General features: G+C 35.0%; 1 protein-coding gene across 5 annotated transcripts in view; it reads left to right on the top strand.

The window, feature by feature from the left end:
- Window positions 1-17,304, top strand: part of LOC121323055 (RNA-binding motif, single-stranded-interacting protein 1-like) — a 52,510-nt gene extending 35,206 nt beyond the window's left edge. For 2 of the 5 annotated variants that reach the window (XM_041263780.1, XM_041263782.1), the window contains exons 4-14: window positions 2,581-2,672; window positions 8,211-8,368; window positions 10,866-10,945; window positions 11,187-11,302; window positions 11,810-11,859; window positions 11,957-12,044; window positions 13,834-13,884; window positions 15,209-15,319; window positions 15,615-15,695; window positions 15,988-16,064; window positions 16,262-17,304. In XM_041263780.1, coding sequence (XP_041119714.1) covers window positions 2,581-2,672; window positions 8,211-8,368; window positions 10,866-10,945; window positions 11,187-11,302; window positions 11,810-11,859; window positions 11,957-12,044; window positions 13,834-13,884; window positions 15,209-15,319; window positions 15,615-15,695; window positions 15,988-16,059 — 899 coding nt within the window. In that variant the 3' untranslated portion in view covers window positions 16,060-16,064; window positions 16,262-17,304. Of the gene's footprint in view, window positions 1-1,222; window positions 1,724-2,580; window positions 2,673-8,210; window positions 8,369-10,865; window positions 10,946-11,186; window positions 11,303-11,809; window positions 11,860-11,956; window positions 12,045-13,833; window positions 13,885-15,208; window positions 15,320-15,614; window positions 15,696-15,987; window positions 16,065-16,261 lie in introns of those variants that run through there. The other 3 variants (XM_041263779.1, XM_041263778.1, XM_041263781.1) reach the window with 3 other exon arrangements.
- Window positions 17,305-22,491: the final 5,187 nt, after the last annotated feature.

Raw genomic sequence — 22,491 nt, 5'->3', positions numbered from 1 at the left:
AATGTTGTGCTGCAGGATACTGGATGGCTTGGTCCTGCACTGGGTGATTTGCTGTTTATCGATTTTGGACAATGCTCAGTTTCAGTGGACTTAACCATCTCTGTTTAGCCTCTTGACTGCTAGGTCTTGGCAGATGATGTTTCTCTGCTTTTGACACAGAGCCATGTGATTTCTTGGAAGGTTGTGCAGCTCTTGTCAATTTATACTGAATAGTCATGGTGGCACAATCTGGCTTCTCTCTGACCTGGCTGTATGTGAGCCTTATATTGCTTCTGAGATTGACCAGCTATTTGAGCATTCTGCATATTGAATATAAAAAGCTTTTTACCACATATTAATGATTGCATCAAGTCTTGGGAGAAATATTAGCAATGGAGTTTGAGGTCCATTTTTTCTAGAGTGGACAGCAGCAGCTCTCCCATACTGTCCCACCCGTCCTCTTGAAGGGGTGAGATAATCCATTCCTTGTTCTTTCTGAGACACTGCATGAGAAGGTGCCTATAATTGGGGTGGTGATTTTTGTAATAAAGGTGTGCTTCATCCAGAAATGTTTTATATGTTTTTTTTTTTTTTCAGATGTTCTTGTGGTTTCTCTAATTTGTCAGTAACCTAACTTTCAAGGCTTTGGCTGCAACAAAGCAAGTGGGCATTATGTCAGACAACTCCAAGTTGCCTAAACAAATTGACCAACCACACTGCTTTAAGAGAAACAAGTGCTATTATTTTTAATTCCCATTTTATTCATTTCATAATGAAGTGGGAATGTACTGGAAGTAGCCTCCTGATATTGACAGCTGGATCCTGCCCCTCCAAAGTACTTTGAAGGTTTGCACTCAGCGAGACTGGCATGTGGCCCATGCTGAGCAGAATGCCAAGACTGCCACTTTGACTGGAGCAACATTCCCAGTACTGGGTGGCACTGTGGGCAGCATGTGCAGTAGGAATGAAATTAGAAAAGAGCTTTGTCCTTGCCTAAGAAGGCCAGAGCAGGTCTGAGTAATGCTCATCTGAAAGGATTACATGTTTTATCAACTGGCTGCCTTAGTTTCAGTAAAGTAGTTCAATAGTAAGTCTCTTGATTACATTTTAAATTCACAACAATCGTCTTGTATACCAAGCTTGTTGCCCCCTTTAGCTTGTCTCAGCCCTTGCCAGTATGAAAAACTGTTGGCATCAGTTTCCTGTTTGGCTGTGAAGTTTAAGATTTGTATACAAGTATTGAAAGATATCTTGTTAAATAACTTTACTATATTCAAAGCTATATTTATTTATTTATTTTTTAAAACGTATCTTTTTTTGGAAACTTGAATTCATTCTTGCCCAAAAACATAATGATGAATCAGACTGTTCCAAATTCTGTTGCATTGCTAAGCAGAGGCACAGCCATATATAAGTAAAGTAATGCCCAAATTCAGGTGTTTTCTTTTCCATGCATTGTACTTCTACTATACAAACCCACTCATTCCCTTCAGGGGTTTATCACAGAAATGTATTTTTCAACATAATACTGATTCCTTTGATATTTTATTTGCACATCTTGCATCGCCTACAAAAAAAAAAAAAAGACCATTTCTCTCAACTTGTATAGAGTGTTCACCAGGAGAAAGAGGACTGAGCATCATGTTTACAGGTCATGCAGCAAAGCTAACGACTCTGATTAAAATGGATGGCACAGTTTTGGGAACAGAGAACAAGCAGCGCAGCAGGAGGGAGAATGATCCGGGTATGCTATGATGCTCAGAAGACAAATACCCTCCCTCCTGGCAAACGTTCCTGTTTAAAAGTTGAGAAATGTTCTCAGTTAATTTCTCCAGCTGATATATGACCTATGATTTATAATGAAAAATATCTCACAAGGATACTGACAACACAAGCAATGGCAAAGTTACAGACATGCGTTTCTTGTTAAAACCAAAAAAAAATCTAATTGCAAAGTTTTAAAATATTAGCAAAAAAAATAAATGCAGCAGTTTAGTGGGTTCAGTTGTACTGCATACGTTTTGTGCATTGCACAGGTATAAAAGCATGGCCGTGTTAAACAATGCTTTGCACTGAGACCGGGGATACCATGGGACCTGTGAACCTGGAGAAACTGCACATTGTGCATTTCCCCAGTACAGCTGAAACACTGGAAAAAGTGGAGGTAAAATGCAGAACATTCTCCTTAATGTGGAGCGGGGTTGGATGTAATTGCAATACACCATGAAAAAAATCGGGTTTACCAAAATATGACTTCATAAATATTGCTTGACGAAAGAATCCAAATACTGATTACATTTTTTTCCTTATAGTATTTTTGTTGCCATATGTTTTTATAAGACTGATAATTTCTTGGCACTGTTGTCTTAGTTAAGTATTGTATTTTACTTCTTACATGCTAGGCATGATCATTACTTGCAAACGAATAGCACAATATTAGTACAGATCAAGCTTTAAATATGCAGATTGCACTAGTCCGATAGTGATCTAAAGCATTTTGTTAAAAAGATATGAATGTGTCCTCTCCAGATCTTGATATTTTCAGATCCCACAGCAGTGTAGCTTTGCACAAGTTTTAAAAAAATGTGTCTATTTTTTCAGGTTATGGTTTTGTGGATTTTGACAGTCCAGCTGCTGCTCAGAAGGCTGTTTCTGCATTGAAGGCAACTGGTGTCCAGGCCCAGATGGCAAAGGTAAAAAAATATATATATTTGGATGTCACTTTGAATTCTGATCCAAATTAAAGAGAACCCATCTGGTAATGCAGAATGTGCAAGGAAAGTTTTAGATTATTATAGTAAGTGTATGTGCATTGCAGTATAACAAGGAACAAGGAATAGTGTGTCAGTTAAATGACACACTGAATGACACACTGAATTGCACCAAAAAATTGAATATATCAGTTGTAAAACATTTATTTCACTTGATACCCAAACCATGACAATTCTGAATGACCAGGTGTTGACAACAAAATATGTTGCAGTCTATAAGAATGTTGCATCTGGTTCTGAAGTTGGATAATGTATAATATGTACACATTTTCAGATGAGAAGTATTTCCTAATACTATTCCATTATAATTATTACAATAGACAAACAAAGTGTTTGTGTATTTCAAAACATTTGTGTAATTTTTATTCGCTGATCTATTGGAAATGCTACTGTATTTAGCACTTTACAATAAGAATGTAGGTTCATAAATTCTTTAGTTCTTTATCAGACAGTGCAGTCATTTCAAGAGCAGTTTAAACTGTAGAGTGCATGTCACAAGCAGTGCCTGCTCATGTAGAAAATATAATGAATTCCACCAGAGAAGTAAAACTGGCTTGCATTACAGAGTTGGTACTGTAAGTAATTTAACAAGTGGCAGGCAGGGTATCGGACCATTTTGGTCCTCTGAGCTCTTGACGCAGAATGTTTCTATTGAGGTTTAAGGTTATTAACTTTTAGAAAGTGAAAGTTGCGTTCTAGAAACATTCACTCTGATGCAAACTTGCTCTGAAACCCATATGTGTCACTGTTCATCTTATGTTGAAATGGAGGTCCTGTAACCTTGGCCAGTCTATGTCACTTTTTCAGGTCATTAGTACAAGGAATTACTTTAATGTATCTTTGACTTACCATGTCTTATATACTGTATAATTTAATCTTACTAATCTTTTCATTGTGATATTACTATTTTTTTTTAAATGTTTGATGTGAAAGTCTGTAGTAAAAATCAAATGTGTTGTTGTAAAAACAGTGCATAATTACATATGTAAAACATGATAGATTTATGGTGTCACTGTGTCCTTGATGAGGTAAACACATCTGAGAAGTGTTTAAGTCAGTTTTGCATTGTTGCGCTTCAAAGAGCACCACTACTGTAATGGCTGAGAATAAGCTGGTTTACATTCTTGAATAGAAGAAAATGAAGTAAATAATTGGAGGTTGGTATGGCAACTAGAGCAGTAAACCCAGCTAATCAGGGCAATAAACCTAAACAGGAATATTTAAATTTAATTACTTAAAAGTCTGAACAGTTAAATATGGCACAAATGTAATTTTTAAATTAGATAGATGTTATGGCCTTTCAGAATATTTTGACAATTTACATATTATATAAACTATGATCTGAACGCTAAAGTTCGTACATGATGTTGATCATTGAATAGCTTTCTCGTTAAATTTGAATTTCTTTCTTTGATATTTAACTGTAAACAAAGAGCCTTGTTTTAAAAAATAAATAAAAATCATGTTCTTTAAACAAAAAAAAAATTAATGTCAAGAAAAAGACTGGAAGAGTCTTGTGAAAGTTGAATAGGGTTCTTTCCCGTTCTGAAATGTACTTATGTTAGTAAGAAAAACGCTAAAAGGAGTGAAAAACAATCGCTGTTTCTATACAATAACTACACTATATAAATTATTTTGTAAGAATATTTCAGTCCTTTATGTTCTGTCGTACTTAGAAAATTGTGTTTAAGAAATGAGCAAACATGTTTTATTTTTTTTTTAATTGTTTAAAAAACATTTTAAAAGCACAAGGAAATTGAGAGTTTTGAATTTCACTTTCAAAGCATTAATGCACAGTTCAAATATAGGACTCAATTTGGGAGTAGTATGTCCTGAAAGAAAAGGCAGCCATTAAACCCCTCTTGTATCAGAGGATGTTACATTCTGTGGACAGTCCCCAGTCTCATGCTGTTTAATGACTGACTGTATAGCTGGTGACCCCATTCACTACAAAAACAGATGTCTTACACAGTATCTTTCTGCCAAATTTCTTTCCTGCATTTTAGGAGCTGTTCCACATGCACAGGGAGTTTTTTTTGTTTCCATTAATTTCTTTCAGATGACAGCTAAGAGCCTTACACCATGTCCGGCCTCTAGTCAGGACATTGTATTTAAAAGAGTGTTAATTTCCCACACATTTGCTGTAAGTGTAAATTATGAGATTTACTGAAACCGTTTTACTCCTTGGGTGCTTATCTAAAGTTTGTCATCATGTGTATTAAAAAAAAATTAAAAAATAAAAAAATACTAATAACGCAGTAACATTCTCAAATTGCAGGTATAATGTACATTAAAATGGTTGCATAATTTTATTTAACTTTTTCAAAAACAAACCCTTTTCAAAGGTCTTCCATCAAGATACCTTTTATATGTTAAATGTTTAGATCTCTAAGGATGCAAAGATTACAGGGCGAATTCTGGGTGTTGCCTGGCGACCGCACAAGTGAGTTTCTTAACCACAACACAAAAGAGCTAGGCTCATCTGCCGGAGTGGTTTTTAACCTGATCGTACTGACAGGGGTCAGAATCCCTAATAGCAGCGCATCAAACAACGCTGCCTGATACACAATGTGGTGTGTCTATAATACCGGATCAGACAACACTGCCTGATACACAATGTGGTGTGTCTGTAATACCGGTTCAGACAACACTGCCTGATACACAGTGTTGTGTGTCTATAATGCAGGGTGAGGGACTGTTGTTTAATGTGGTACCATGGGGATTTCTACATACTGCGGATGTATAAATTAGCTTGTCCTACACGAGTAGAAAGATTCATTAAATACATTGACTGCATTGTTGCGAGTGGTGCCAACTGCAAAACAACCCATTTGATTGGTTTCCTTAGTATTTTACATTTCTGAATCTGGTGATATATGGAGGAACCCATCTGTCTGTGTACGAATGGTACACTTACATTATTAAATCTACAAACGGTGGATATATGTCTCGCGATCTTTTTTTTTTTTTTTTTTTTTTTTCATGGTACTGGTAACTGTATTTACAGCTGCAGTGCCAGGGTAATTATGTTACTAACATACTTGTTTTAAAAGCACAAAATGAATTAAATATATTCACTGCTGTGCAAAAAGACTTAGACATGTTGCATTTTTCTACTCTGCTGCATTATGAGCATCAACAATTTACTCAAAGCCTCCACTAGTGTTTTCTACTATTATAACAACCTTGACTTGCATAAAGAAGGAAAAAAACATTGAGTGAAATAGCTCACATCACTCGATTTTTAAAGGTGTGGTATCCGAAGCATAATCAACAAGTACAGAGAAACATCATCTGTAATTGACAGACCCAGGACTGGAAGACCCAAAAAGCCGTCTAACACGATGAGCAATACTTGAAGATAATCCTTAAGGAATAGAAAGAAGACAAGCGTTGAATTGACAACAGAACTGGCAGAAGGCACAGGTATCGTTGTACTGTTGATGGAATGACAAAGGTCACTCTTGAAATCTGGACATAAAGAATGTGTTGCAGTACTAATACCTCTTAAGAAAGTGGAACAAGACATAAAGGCTAAAATATGAACAAGAACACATAATTTGGACTATGGAACAATGGTCAAAGATGCTTTGGACTATTGATGGATGAACAATAACACCCATGCCTTCTGCTAAGAAAATGTGCCCCCATTACAGAACCACCAGAACCCTTCACTGTTGGAATCAAGCACTCAGGGCTGTAGAGTTCTTTAGGTTGGTGCCACACGTGCACTAGTCCATTTGTCGAGAACATAATGAAGGATGATTCATCTGACCATATCACATTTTTCCACTGCTCAGTAGTCCATTGCCTGTGCTCTTTGCACCACTGGACTCGCAAACGTGCATTGCCAGGTGTGATGAGCAGTTTGTGCACTGCAACCCGACTATGGTATCCCGCTCTATGGAGTTCTCAGCGGACCGTTTTTGATGAAACTGGCTACTTGCACCCCAGGTTGAAATTTGCACTCAACTGATCTGCAGTTGCTCGCCTGTTTTGCCTTGCATTTCGAATTAATGCACCGATATCACGATCCTGGATTATGCGCTTGATTTTCCCACAGAGTTCCATCCTGACATCACCTTGGACACCGTTGATTGTAAAACAGGCCTGTCCAGCATTTTTATACATAACCCTAAGGATGCTGGGATGTTGTTTGCTTAATTAATGCATGAGCCACACCTGTCATGGAAGCCCTTGCTTTGAATATAATTCGTGTCCCTCATTTACCCAGGTGTTTCCATTTTTTTTGTCCACTATTATATATATATATATATATATATATATATATATAATACATATACACACACACCAGACAGGGTGTATAATACATATACACCTGATAGCCACATATACATCTGAATACAGGGTGTGTTGTGTGTGGTCTGTCCCCGTTTATGAAAAAGTGCCATGCTACACACAAGATATATAGATATTTTTTGGACTAGAACATTTGCACTTACACATGGTTTTGTTTTTGCTTTTGTTTTTTGTTTTGTGGTCACAACACAGTGCCATTCAGAATTCAGTAAATCTTTGTTTCTTAATTAAAATCACTCTGGAAAGATCACTTGCAGGCTTTTCCTTTGGGCCTGAATGTGTACTGCTCCAGTTCTTGATGACTGCTAAGCTTGCCAACATCTGTGAGCTTTGAAAATCTGTTCATTACAAAGCCTCTACAATTTTATTCATCTATTCTTTTTTCAAAATTAGATTTTTGTTTCTGATCATTTGCTACTTACAATTTAGTTACCTTAAAGTATAAATCTAGAGTTTTTCTGTTACAATACTGTATTGCTCCAGTAATGCAATCTGTCCTTTACTGTTATGAACACTGTGCTGTAATGAATATTAACGTAAGCTTGATGTTCTCAGAGGACCTATTTCCATGTATTCTGTTTCTGCTGACTATTAAAATACAGAGCAGAGAAATCAGCTGATGTATGTATGGGAGAACAGGCCATGGGCTACATACAAAAGGCAATTCATCACTATTCATGTTGATGAATTTATTGGTCTAAAATCTAATTAGAGATACAATGTTGGCAATATTTAACCCTTTAGTACAATTCTAAGTATAACTGTCCTTGACCTTCGATCAATTTGGAAACTGTCGATCAAAGATGAAAGTTATGGGGTTTCTGTATGCAGATCAAGTGATTTATTCAAGTATTCTAGGAAAGCAAAAATGCTTAGAATGAGTAATGTTTTTCAGTGTATTATGACTTGAATCTGTCAGGTCTAAGTATGATCAATGAAATATATATTTTTAGGAAAGGTCTTTCCACAGTATTGTCCATAACGTTATTTTGCAACAATGTACCCTTGTGATGAATTGAGCTTTGTACACATTGTAAAATAGTACAGCAGTACACTGTCACAGACAAACAAATGCTGCTGAACAATGCAGGAGACCATGAACGTGTAGGATTAATCTGTTTTTATTGTTATTTATTACAGCAACAGGAACAAGACCCAACAAACCTGTATATTTCCAACTTGCCTCTTTCTATGGATGAACAAGAGCTAGAAAGTATGCTTAAACCTTTTGGGCAGGTCATTTCTACTAGAATATTACGTGATTCTAATGGTTCAAGTAGAGGCGTCGGCTTTGCAAGGTAAGACGAAGGTTGGATTTGGATTCAGTGTCATCTTTCAATAGAGGTCGTAGTTCCCTCATGAAAAAAGTTTACTGTTAAAATTTGCAAGGCAGTTTTGCAGTGTTCCATGGTCACATTTACCTTACTTAACTGGGATTGTCTATACTTGACTGCACTTTAGCCATGCTCTACTATACTTGGATCTCATTCTGCCATCATGTAGAGCAGTAAACATTTTAAGGCTTTTCTTGAAAATGCCTATCTGATTGCAGATTATTGAAAATGTGTGTAGTGAGAGTGATCATTCTGAGCTCTAGTGGCTTTACCTACCAACGCATTTAAATGAATGTCATTCACTGAACTCGGGTTTGGGAACATTAAAATTATCAATTTGAATGTGTAATAATGCATGTACATTTCTGCTTTTTCTTGGCAACACTAATAGTTGATTTATCAAAGTATGAGATCATGTTATTATTCATGTTTAAGTTAGATCTTGTTCTTTCAGCTACAGTGGTGCATGAAATAGCATGTTTAACTGAAGTGCACTGAAACAGAAGCCAGTTTTGGTTCCGAATATAATTTATGATCATGTTCATGCAGGTCACGTAGGAAAATAAGTTTAACCCTTTAATGTGCATGCCTATCCTCTACATTTGCTATTGAAGGTCTTCATGCAACAGCATGTAGGGCTCTAGTTGAATACTCTAAACAGTCATGTCTTCCATATTACCAGAAGTCTCTTTTCCAGAAATCACACTTAAAGGGTGTTTTTTCTCAATGGAATAAAGGGCTATATTCCCATGGTTATTTACTCCAAATCATCTTTAGCGCAGTTCTTCTAAAAGGATATGCACCAATTACAATTCTAAAACAAACAAAAAAACAACCACTTACAGGTACAAGCCCTTATATAAATGAAAATCAGATGGAAAAGCTACTCTTATATATATAAAGATATATGATATATATATTATATATATATATATTATATAAATATATTGTATTTAAACAACTTCAGAATATGACATAAAATATATATAAAATTCTGTTTTTAAGAAATAAAAAACTGAAATATCTTGCTTGCATAAGTATTCAACCCCTGTGCTGTGGAAGCTCCCAGTTTGCACCGATGAAAGAAATTGCCCTAACGAGGACACAATTACCTTACCATTGGCCTCCACCTGTGAACCATTAAAGTTGCTGTCACATTTTCTGGATAAAAACCCCACTGTTGAAGGATCATTAGTAAGGCAGTGAATCTGAAGGAAAATGAAGACCAAAGAGCATTCTACAGAAGTTAGAGATAAAGTAATACAAATGCATAGAAAGGGTGCAAAATAATATCCAAGTGTTTGGATATCCCAGTGAGCACAGTTGGATCAGTAATCAGGAAGTGGAAGCTGCACCCAGGCACTTTGAAGGAGCTACAGAGTTCAGTGGCTGGGAGTGGAGTAATGGTGCGCCAGTCAACCATATCAATAGCTCTGCATAACAATGGCCTGTATGGGAGGGTGGCAAGAAAGAAGCTGTTACTCAAAAAGTACCATCTGAAAGTATGTCTGGAGTTTGCCAGAAAGCATGAGAGTGACCCAGCTGCGATGTGGGAAAAAGTTTTGTGGTCAGATGAAACTAAGATAGAGCTTTTTGGCCAAAACTCAAAGCACTATGCCCATGCCTCAAGACACACCATCCCTACAGTGAAGTATGGTGGTGGCATCATCATGCTGTGGGGAAGCTTCTCATCAGCAGGGACTGGGTATGTTGTTACAATTGAAGGAAGAATGGATGGAGCAAAATACAGGAAAATACTCCCAAGAGAATCTGCTTCAGTCCGCTAAAAAACTGAAACTTGGGAGGAAATTCACCTTTCAGCAGGACAATGATCCCAAACACAAGGCCAAAGCAACACTGGAGTAGCTCAAGAACAAAAAGGTGAATGTCCTACAGTGGCCCAGTCAAAGTCCTGATCTCAATTCCATTGATAATCTGTGGCACTTTTGAAAATTGCAGTCCGCAAGCATCGTCCAACCAACCTGAACAACCTGGAGCAAAACTGCCAAGAAGAATGGGCCAAAATCACTCCGGCACTGTGTGCAAAGCAGGTACATACTTACCCCAAAAGACTTAAAGCTGTTATTGCAGTAAAAGGTGGCTCTACCAAATATTAGTGTGTGAGGGTTGAATACTTATGCAAGCAAGATATTTCACTGTTTTATTTTTCTTAAAAATATTTCCCAACATTAAACCAATGTCACCTTACAATAATTGATTTTGAGTTTAAGTGTTTTAAAATAAAATATCGAACAGAACGAAATTTCAATTTACCATTTGTAATTCAGTAATATGAGAGAATTGATCAGGGGTCTGAATACTTTTGCAAGGCACTGTATATATGTCTTTATTTGGTCTGATATTCATTTCAGTTATATTATGTACAATTTCTAATAAGTGTTATGTTATAATGCAGTACATACAATTGATAGAACTTTTTTTATTATTATTATTTATTTAGGATGGAATCAACAGAGAAGTGTGAAGCAGTCATTTCACATTTTAATGGGAAATTCATTAAGACGCCACCGGGAATCCTTGGTGAGGATTTCATTTATTATTTTAACTTTATAACTAAGTGCTTTAGGTTGGAGCTCAGAAAAATTGTTTCCATTCTTAAAGTGGGGTAGAAGAACTGTTAATACCAACATCCTGGTCTGCTTCAGTGTTTTTAAAAGTGCATTAAAGTGCATCCCTGCCAACCATTATCTATGCATTTATACCAATGAAGACCTCAACTTCCTATTTAAGGATGTATAACGATGTTGCGTCTCACCCACAGTGCCCAGTGAACCCTTATTATGCAAGTTTGCAGATGGTGGACAAAAAAAGAGGCAAAATCAAAACAAATATGTTCAGAATGGCAGAGCGTGGCCAAGAGAGGGCGAGGTGAGACTTGTAAGTCTTTCCATTGCACTTGAGTGTGGGTGTGAGAATATTGTGCATGTCTGGAGACTAATGATGACTGCAAAGTTTATTCCTGGCTGTTACCAGGTTGTGTGTGTTGTTTTCCATTCTCATGTAGCCTTTAGCAGTTCCGTAGGCAGTATATAAATAAAATAGGAACAGAAGTTCAATAAAGACTCTTTGATCCATTCTTATTTTATCAACTTATGCTTGAACTTAAGCCATTAGTAATTAAGGTTCGCTCAATAAAAGTCAAAAGTATTGTGTATCAGAAAAAGATCTGAAGATGAAAGTGTGAAACATTATAAAAACACTTCTTTGATCCATTATAAATGAAAAACTGCTAGATTATTTTCTGCTTATTGTTAGGCTTAAACAGGGGCAGCAGTGAAGAAGTTATAAGGCAGCATGTCTTAAAAAGAGAAATAGGTCATCCATATTTTAGAATAACAAAGATTTCATTATCACATTATAATGTGTTATTGTTAAAACTTTTAGGCTGGAATGACCCTGACATATGATCCAACTACAGCTGCTATGCAAAATGGGTAAGATACATGTTTTTATTAACCCTACTGATTTTGCACAATAAAACTTGTTTTGTACAAAAACAATTCATATTTTCATTTTTTTTCTTTTTCCCAGATTTTATCCTTCACCATACAGTATTGCAAACAGGATGATTGCTCAGACTTCTATAGCACCCTATGTGTCACCTGTTTCAACATACCAGGTTTGTATGAGAAAACAATTAAAGCTACTAAAACATTTATAAAGGGGTTTTAACTGCTAGCAGACGAGAGGCTAGCTGAATTTGGGTCCCCTCCACCACTCGCCACCCCCCACTCGACTCACTCGGCAAAATGATTAAAAAACTGTATAAACTCTGTGCACCCATTATCACAGTCAATTACATGTTACACTAAAGAAACTGGAACACTTCAGTATAAAGCCCCTTCCCTTTATGTTCCAGTCCTCAGATGAGTGCTGGTGAACCCAGTCTGTTATCCTTTCTTTGAGCCTCCTGTTCTTCTGCAGCTCCCTGATCTTTGGAGTGGGTTTGGAATTTGGAATTAGTTATTTCTTGAACTCTGAAAGGGAAACAATGAAGCACTGAGATATACATGAGCAGGGTGGGCTCACTCTTTAAACTCTCCACGGCTTCCTGTCACTTCAAGAGAAGTCATGTGGTTTCCCCTCAAGAGCCTCATTGCAGGATGTGTTCCCTTGGAGTCATTTTCAACAAGTTTCCTTCTCCCACAGTCTTGCACAGTGATGTCATATCCTAGGCTAAGGGAAGACGTTTAAGCTTTATTAACAATCAATTTAAACACCATTGCATCCTGCATCTTGCTGTAATTGCAGCTTTCAGCAAGATAGGTCAGCTCTGCCCTTTCACTTGTCATTACTAAATTAGCTTACCTGTTGTATTTCTACAATGAGTGACAGTATTAAATTTAAAAACAAAATCTAAAAACTCACACTAATTTGAAAGTGGTTACCTTTTGTAGAAATCTACTGTGATTGGGGTAGATGGATTAAATCTTTGCAGCTGACTTTTGCTAATTAGTAATTTTCAAGTCATTGTTTTATTTAGTGCAAGTAAAAAAGAAGTAATGCAGTAATGTTTTAATTGCAGTACACAGCCTCACTTTCTAATTGGCCAATTCAGATAAATTACAAAACTGAATAAAAATTGTATGTAAAGCTCATTTTGAATGAATGCAGGGAGTGCAGGGAATAAAGAGGGAAATGGCATAGGTGCAGAAATACGGGCCACATGTAAAACTGTACTACATTCTTTGGGTTAGGGTCAGGCTGATTTAAATCTTAAGCTTAGTATTCAAATTTTGTCAGCTGGCATATTGCTCAAAAGCCTGGCCTGTTATTCTACACCTATGCCAGGGAAACTCTGAGGGAGTGTTAGGCCTGTGTCACTGGGTTAGCAGTTAGTTTATTCTGCTAAGGGCTCGCACCTAACAGTTAGCACTATATGTTCTGTTTTCATGAGGTTCTGGGTTTCCTAGCCCACTGCAATGTTCTCAGAGGTGCCATTTCGTTTTCACGTGGTAAAGATGTCTTAGGAGTGTTTTTATATGTGAGATGGTTGAAAATTGAGGCCCAGTCTTGCTTAGCTTCAGTGAGCTGATATATTCATACACCGACAGGATTGTGTGGCTACAGGCATTGATTGCTTACAAGGTGTTACGGGCTAAAAAATGGACTGCAACTGGCAGATGAGCTCCCCTTTTCATATAACAAATCCTGTGCTGTCCCAATTTAATGGGTGTCCTTTTTTTAATTACACTGAACTAATATATATGCAAGGTAACCAGTAACATCAATAAGATAAAATCCTTGACTTGGGAAGCAGTAAAATGCCTTCAGTCATTGTTTTTTCTGACCGTAGGGCTATTTCAACTGCCTGGCTTCTAAATATCACGGTTGTGTATGTGTATTACTTCAAGGCTACGGTCTTTCCATACTGTTCACTGAATCTTATTAAACTTGATATCTTGCAGGTACAGACTCCTTCCTGGATGCCTCATCAACCGTATATCATGCAGCATCCTGTGAGTGGTACAGCTTTGTTTTGTTAATCCCTAGTGTGTTACACAGCTGTTGCTAATTATCGTATAATTCAAATTTGGAAAAATTAGGTTCACTTGATGGTTTAAAAGATGCATATACGTTTAGAAACGTCAATATTCAAACTGCAAAGCCTTTAACATTTTAATCACGTAAAAACACCCTCTTCTGGAATTTTGGGCTGGAACAATAAGTCGGTCACTCCTTTCAGCTTACTAACTGTTTTATTTTTTACCACAGGAACTGTTGTGGAGGGTAGGAAATGCTTTCAGTATATAGTGTGTTGATGACTAATACCATCTGCATTTTATTCACAGATGGTTTTAAGTAGCATAGATTTTTAGTTTGATCCTGATGTGCCAGGGAGATAGTTTCCCAGAAGGCATTTAGTGAATCTTTTTGAAAGATCAAAGAAACCTACTATAGATCGTCAGTTAACGTTAACCTGTTAAATATTGCACGCAGTCATTTTTTTTTTTATATTCTGTATATATACCAGGAAAAGGATGACTTAAAACAAGTTGCAGTTCTTGTGCTGAATGTTATTAATTACTCCGTCTGTGGTAATTTGTAATGTCTGAAATGTGAAAGCAGATAAGCAAAATAGTATTACAGAATGCCATTGTGTTTTTTTTGTGTCACAATATTAATAAATAAATTAATTTTACACTTGCTACACATTTTTATTTATTTATTTTTTTTTTTTTTTTTAAGTACAATACAATGTAAGTACAGGGTGTAGCTCATTTAAAGACAAACTCCAGCCTTTTAATGTGTCTGATGCAATGGTTGCATTTGTATCAAAGGCTTTCGCAGTCACCAGAAATTCCAGAAATTCAAACCATGTGCATCATTAGTAAAATGCCAGAAGAGATGTAATGAACAGCATGTTGTAAATGTGTAACCTTGCAAACTCTTTCACAACATTTACTTGATCCCTTCAATTCTGTAAATCATGTACGTTCACATTGATTCTAATATAACATAAACAACATTGTGCCTTCTCCAGAATACACTGTTTAATACATCCACCACTCTTTGCTCTTGAAACAGTCAATGATCCCAGTTTTTTAAAATGAGTCATTGAGATGTTTGGTATTTTCTGTGATAGTTATTTTATAACAGAAATGGAAATTGCTCAGTTAAATGTGTGTCTGTTTATTTATTAAACTGAACCGTAAGATATTTTAAATATTAAAAACGATTTTATTTAAATGTGTAAAATTGCCCTGAATCTTCATATGCTTGCTTCCAGCTTTATATTAGTATTGTAAACTAATGTCATGTTCTATCCTTTGTATGTTTCAGGGAGCAGTTCTATCACCCTCTATGGACCACACAATGTCATTACAACCAGGATCAATGCTAAACCCACTGACACAACAAATGAGTCACCTTTCACTCAGCAGCACAGGAACGGTATGAGATTATATTAAAACTAGTCATTTGAAGTTTAATGTGCTATATTTTAGATAAAACAGTTAAACTCCTAAAAAATGACTGCATTTAGTCTTTTCAGTGCAGGCAATTAGGAATGTCCAGACAAAATCTGATAAAGAAGATACAAACAAATTATAATAATGGATCAGCAGATCCCAGATTGTAAGCGTCGTAAAACGGCAAGGGAAAAGGATGGGGGGGGGGGGTATCCTTAAAAAAGACTGTTTAATGATGTTCATTGTTTAGTCTCATTTTTTCTTCTTTGTTGTTTTAGTTTATGCCTGCTACAACAGCTATGCAAGGTGCTTATATTCCCCAGTACGCTCACATGCAGACTGCAGCTGTTCAAGTCGAGGTTTGTTTCTCTGTTTTTCACATTAGTTCCAGGACAAATATGGAAATAGTGTCAGTCTTAACCAAATGAAAAACTGGAAACTGTTAAACCTCTTGATTTATATTTTCAGTAGTCATGGTGCAGTTCAGCAAGGGCTCCCTCCTTTCAAATCACTGGGCATCCTGTTTAAACCTGGTCCGAGCATTTAGCATTTGTCGTTTTAGTTTTATTTTAATAAATTTTGTTAGCTGTTGTGGTTAAGAATGTTTTAATGGCCTCAGTTCACTTGTTTACGATTTCTTGTTTTATTCAGGAAAACAGTGGTCAGCAACAGGTGGAGTCATCTAATGAGCATTCTCCCTACACGTATCAACAGAACAAGTAATACAGGTATAGCATTGATTGGATTCTACTCTGATTAATGGTATTGCCTCACAGTTTTTTTGCAAGCATTAGCAACGAATGTCATATTGGTTTAAAAACTTGAATTGTATAATTTTTAAACTGTTGCCTTCCTTCATAATTATGTTGTAATATTGCTATATGATTTCTGTAAAATAGCTACATAACACATTTCTTTCTTTCAGATGTGCAATGATAACGAGAAGTGTAAAGACTGAAACAATCATGGCTTCTTCTGTTTGACTGTGCTTTAAGAACGTCTCGACATTTTGCACAGGTTCTGCAAAGATTACATTTTGTTTATAATAATAATCAATTGAAACAGACTATTTTTGGTATAAGTTGTATGAGGTGCATATAAGTGCTTACTTTCATCAAAAGGATGCTAATTCTCAAAAATAGTTTTTATTTTAATAAGAAAGTTTATTTTTACCAAGCATTGTCACATTGACACAAGAACTCTTTGTGCACAGAAGACCATGTGACATAACTTAAGGTGCATGACAGGAAAGACTTTTTTTTTTTATTATTATTTGTGATTGAATTTTTCTTTTGTATTGTGTTGAGGTTTTTTCTGTTTTATTAGGTTTTTTTAGCCAAGCATCTTTAAAATGATGTTCTGTGCTTGCTGTGTGAGTGTTGCTATGGTGGAGTGTTACATGTCTTTTCTTGTTAGGTGTTTTTGGTGTAGATTGATCTGTCCTATACAATTTGCCTTAAATTTTTTTCACACAATAACTGTATAGGCAACTATCTAGAATAGATAAGCAAGAATAAGTTCAAAAGAAATGCCTTGTAAATCAGCAACATAGGGCTTTTTTAGTATATAGCTATTTCAATTAGCTAAACAAACCTTTTGGTTTCTATTGTGTTTTAGGTGTTTTTAATGGGTTTTTTTTTTTTTTTCCCACTGATCTCTGCTGAATAATAATGGAAGTAGAACTTTTAGAACAGAAGAAATGTTCTGAGTGAAACACATTTTCTGAATCTGGTGGAATTTTAATAGGATGTAATGTTTGTAATTTTCAGAAGGCTCAAATGTCTTCTGGTTGTTTTGAATGAGAGGAATTCTGCTGAATGATTTACGTTTAAACAAATCTTGCCTTTTTTTAAACTAACTTGATGTTGTAGTTTTAGCTTAAGAAACAGATGGGGTGGGGGGATTGGAGATCTGTCAAATTGACAGGATGTTTTTTTTTTTTTTTTTTTTTTTTTTTTTTTTTTTTTTTGTCTTTTGCTTTATAATTAAAACAATACTTAGATTGTTCAAAAACTAGCAAACAAAAAAAATGCCTTTCAAGGCAACAGTGGCAAAAGCTAAATGATTTTTGGTTAAGGAAAAGCTGAGAGATTAACAAATAGATAGGTGCTAGCTCCCCTTTAAGGGAAAAACAAAAGACTTTCAAAAAGTTAAATTCACCAAAGAATTGTGAGCTAGCAGCGAATCCAGAAAGACTGGTTTACTCTCAGAATTTACATTTTATGTCATCTTTTACTTTTTGCCAGACCAGTTTGCAGTTAGGAGAATGTGCCTTTTTTTGTACATTTGCATTTTTTGTTCTAGTTTTATTGATGTACAGTATGACACACACAAAAAAAAAAGCATGCAGGAAGATTTTGATCCGAGCAGTGCCACACTCGCTACGTCATCGCTACAGAAATGTAACACGTAAAAGAAAGAAAACCAATTTGAAACTATGAAATGATTTCTTAAAAATAATAATGCTCTGCATTTCACATTTTAGAGCAATTGTTTGTTTTTTTTTTATTTCAATGAATTAAGTTGTCTTCCAAAAGACTTTTTTTTTACCTGGTCAGCCAAGACTGATTAGTTATCTACCTCAGAATTTTCTTTCTCTTTTGTATTGGAACGGGTTTGCTGGACCTGCCTGTTTCCACAGACCAAACTCTCCCAGCTCAGGAGCTGGGCTTAAACAAGTTGTTTTGGGGGATATTGTTTTCTTCAGGTTTTTTTTTTTTTTTTTTTTTTTTTTTTACATTTCTTTCTTTTTTTTATAGGAATATTGTATGTGATCGTGTTTAGTTGTGTCCAGGCCTTCAGTTTCATAGTTTCAAAAGTAATTGCTGCTTTCATTGATATAGACTAGATTCCAGTAGTTGATGAAGTCAAGAAATAATCCAAAAGTTGTGGTATTACTGGATCTTTGCTTCCTAAAATATTGTTGCTTTGAGTCCAGACAGACCTGCAGCCGCTTCCCTTACATTTTGGGTTTTTTTTTTTTCATAATGTATGAAACGTAGACACATTTGATTTCTACAATATATGTTGCCTAAGACTGAAAATTAGTACTGGCAACACCTGTGTGGGGTTTTGCTGCTAGTGATGTCTGAACTAAGTGCCATACTCTGTGTCTGGGAAAGAGTTGGGAAAATACTCTGTAGATGAATAAGTCCTTTAATTAAACTTTGCATACTAGACAGCGATTAAATTATACAAAAATAATTTATGAAGAGAGATCTTTTGTACAGATTGTTCGAAGAAAAAAAAAAAAGATTTTCATAGAGATGTCTATATGATCAAGAGAGTTAATTTCTTTTATTTTTTATTATTTTACATGTGCCACGAACTTGCCAGTGGTAACTTGTGTGTCCAGTTAAAGAACTCTTTCTGTACTTTTTTGTTTTCTAGTACTTGTTAAAGCCAAAAAGACATTTGTGAACTGTAAAAAAAAAAAAAAAAAAAAAAAAAAGATTAGATTGTTACTTAAGTTTATTTTTTTCTGTTCATTTCTTTGAAAACTTTTGAATAAAAACATCAATTGAAAATGTGTCTCCTTTTTTTTTTATAAACAAAGGAAAGATCGATTTCATAGTCACATTTGAAAGAGCCGTTACATTTACTGTTCTGAGTAGTTTCTTGCTATTTCTGTTAATTAGTTTTACTATATTACTCACTGAAAATGTACTTTTGCTTCAAAATTGGGTTGTTTGTATTGTTTCTACTGTACTTGCATTGAATAGCAGCCAGTGGTGGAATGTTCTGGATATGTCCAATGGTCATTCATTCATCCAGGGTTAGGTGCTATCACTTTATAATAAGTGTTACTAATGGGAGTGTTTGTTGGTTAATGCATTTTCAAAAGTATACATTTTTTCTTTTTTTTTTTACTTTTGTTTTAATTATTCCAAAAAATTGTCGTGATAAACTTGATAATGAAACCCAAGCACTTTCTTCAATATTTGGCTTGATTTAAAAGTAATACCAAGCCAAATACTTGTGACTACATCACTCCTTTACACTACTGTATATTGGACAGTTACTGTATACTACCAGTGAAATAATTGCACTTACTTTATACTAACAAAAACTGATATTTTTACCAATTATTGTTATAGCTTGGTTTAACTAAAACACGCTGAGAAGGTATTTCTGTGGATTACCGGAATGTGTTTTCTAACTACATTCAGGAGTTTATTTATCACTCATCATTTAAAAATGCTCCGTTTGCTAATCATTCTGTACAGTATTTAGAAATAAGCTGTAATAAAATAAAATATAGTGTCCACACAATTAGTATATATAGATATGTGTGTGTGTGTATATATATATATATATGTATATATATATATATATATATATATATATATATATATATATATATATATATATATATATATATATATTTAATTTTTTTTTTTTTTTTTTTTTTTTTTTTTTTTAATTTTAGCACATGTTCTTTAAAATGGTTATACAGAATATTTGTTAATGTTACCAGATCAGTCCTACTGGAGTTAAGCAGTGTGATGTCATATAAGAGCTTGAGAAAAAATGAGAAATGTCTTCTAAAACACAGCCAACAAAGTGCATGGGCCACTATGGGCAATAGTGTGAAGTGTCAGGTGTTTAACACATTTTTTTTTTTTTTTTTTGTTAAGTTTATAAAAGCAATAACCAGGCCTTGCTAGCCTATGACATTTAACGGATAGCATGCACACTCTGACATCTGTTTCCAACATTTTACCACCAGGAGGCACTGTCAAACCACTTATGTTTTTAGATTCTCTTTTGCTATGATTATTATTATTTTTTTTTTGTATGCATTTATTTAACCAGGAAATGCATATTGAAATGACTCCTCTTACATAATGACTAATACATTCATTCAGTTGTATTTTAACATGAGCTTGAACTGCGGAAAGGGCAAGACGACAGAACAGACTATTCCTAGACTATTTACACACACACATGATCTATATATAGTTTTTTGTACAGTATCTCTTGCACATTGAAATCGTGTTTACAGTAATTTTTGTAAAATATGTATTCTGCTCTTTATACATCCCAGTGTTTCTCTGCCTGTTTCTGTTTACATCACCCCAAATAACATGTGTTTTTTTTGTTTTTTTTTTATATAATTAAATGATTAATATACACGCATGAATTAAAATCATTCTACAGTAATAAAATGTTTTCTTTTTGCATTAGGGTGCTTCAGCTTATTAATTGTAGCTCACTGAGTTCAGAATATAAAATATAAAAACTAATATCAAACTAATTTTAATATTACACGGTATTTGACAATTCATAAAATGTATAAAAAACTATGTATACACCTTTACATGTTTTTTTTATATATATATATATATAAAAAACATCAAATCAAACCTAATATCAAAATTTTTCTGAAAACTAAAGGCTATTTAGCAAAAAAAAAAAAAAGTTTTACTGTCCATTTCTACATCCACCTCAATAGACTGAAATACTTTTCCTTTAAATCAATACATTATAATTAGACTCATAGATGAGTTGTACTGCTTGCCAATGAATGTCCTTCACTCAAAATATAAAACTAGCAGAGCACCCTCTGTCTGCACTAACAGCAGGATCCATTCCCGTGTCCTTTAATTCCCTCCACTGTCCTTAAAAGAACAGCTCTGCATCTATATACAGTGTTATTTTGAGTTTCAGAAGAAATCTAACAGAATTCAAAGAGTTAATATGTTTGCTGATAAGCAGACTTTCTGGCACCAAGTGAATCTTGTACTAACAGATGCCACAGCAAACCAGGAACATGGATTAACTGATATTGTTTTCTTTATCAAGCTGGGGAATTCGAACGATTTCCTCTATCACCGATACAGCAACTTAACAAGTACGATAACAGACTTCTATTAACTGGGATCATTAGGTGCTACAATGCCAGAATATCGTTTTCTGGAAAGAAAAGAATTGTAGAAGATAAACCTGCTGTTTTCTTCTGTCAAGCCAGTGGAGCAGGGCAGTTGATGCATTCCACACAAGCCACACATGGGAATATTTGCTTGTAATGCTGTTAATCAGTTTTGTAACAAAACAAACAACAAAAACAATCTGAAGTTGAAATACTGTGCAGTAAATATGAGTTGCTGCAAAGAAGACCATTTGTTCCTACTGAACTTTGCCATACCTTCCTGCTGTTCATAGCAGCTGAACACTTATGTATCATATACTGTATGGGGATATTGTCGGCAAGCAAGTGAGGATCATTGAGTTGTATTGTGGACCGCTAAATGAATTCAGCCTGACTGTATAAGGTTCATGATTTTTGCATGATTTTATCTGTAAAAAAAATGAAGATGGAAAAATGATTAAATTCACCTCTGTCACATTATAGCAAATCTGCACTACTTCATTCTAATCAGGACACCATGGCATTGTCCATTTAGGGACGCTGAAAGAAAACATTGCATATTGTTTTAGTCAACTACAGTGAGTATTTCTTCGTGGGTTACGAGATATAATTAAACACAAATAAACTAGTTAATAGAAAGGATAATTATCTCAGAATGTTTGCTGTAATGCGAAATCAAGTCAGGAACTCAACACAGACCTCATCTTGACTGGTTTCAATATAAAATGATACATTGGCATATTTTTTCCATGTGTCATCCTTGAATAGTAGCACATTTGCCCATCAATCTAAATTTAACCTATTATCTTGCAACTAATGCGCACTTGGTATTTTTATATCAGCCGACCAGTTGCTACTATCATTCATTACTCAAATGCACACACTGGCATAAATGAAGCACAAAAATCAAGCTAGGGTCTTCGGAATGCAGTATGTTACGTTGGTTTAATGTTACTTGGTTAAAGGAGAGCTGTGAAGTTCATACTTATTTCCTCCTTTGTTTCTTTTTTTTTTCTCTTGATGACTGAAGTTGTTTGGTTCATTCATTATGCTATCAAAGGAAACTGCTAATGGTAAGTTTAATGATTTGAAGCTTAAAACCTTCATAAAGATCCATGTAATCACAGTTTATTGTTTGAACAGAGTGTGTATAGTTGTTTGTTCTGGTGAATCGTTCTCGTGAAAAATATCTATTCTATGAAAAATACAAGCTTGTGCTCATGCTTAAGCTGTCAATTTCCTGCAACTGCAAGTTGATTTCATTGATATATGTAAATTGAATT

Source organism: Polyodon spathula, chromosome 11, assembly GCF_017654505.1.
Source record: "Polyodon spathula isolate WHYD16114869_AA chromosome 11, ASM1765450v1, whole genome shotgun sequence".
NCBI lineage: Eukaryota > Metazoa > Chordata > Actinopteri > Acipenseriformes > Polyodontidae > Polyodon > Polyodon spathula.
The sequence above is the reverse complement of the archived record's forward strand: the minus strand, read 5'-3'. Positions and strand labels throughout refer to the sequence as shown.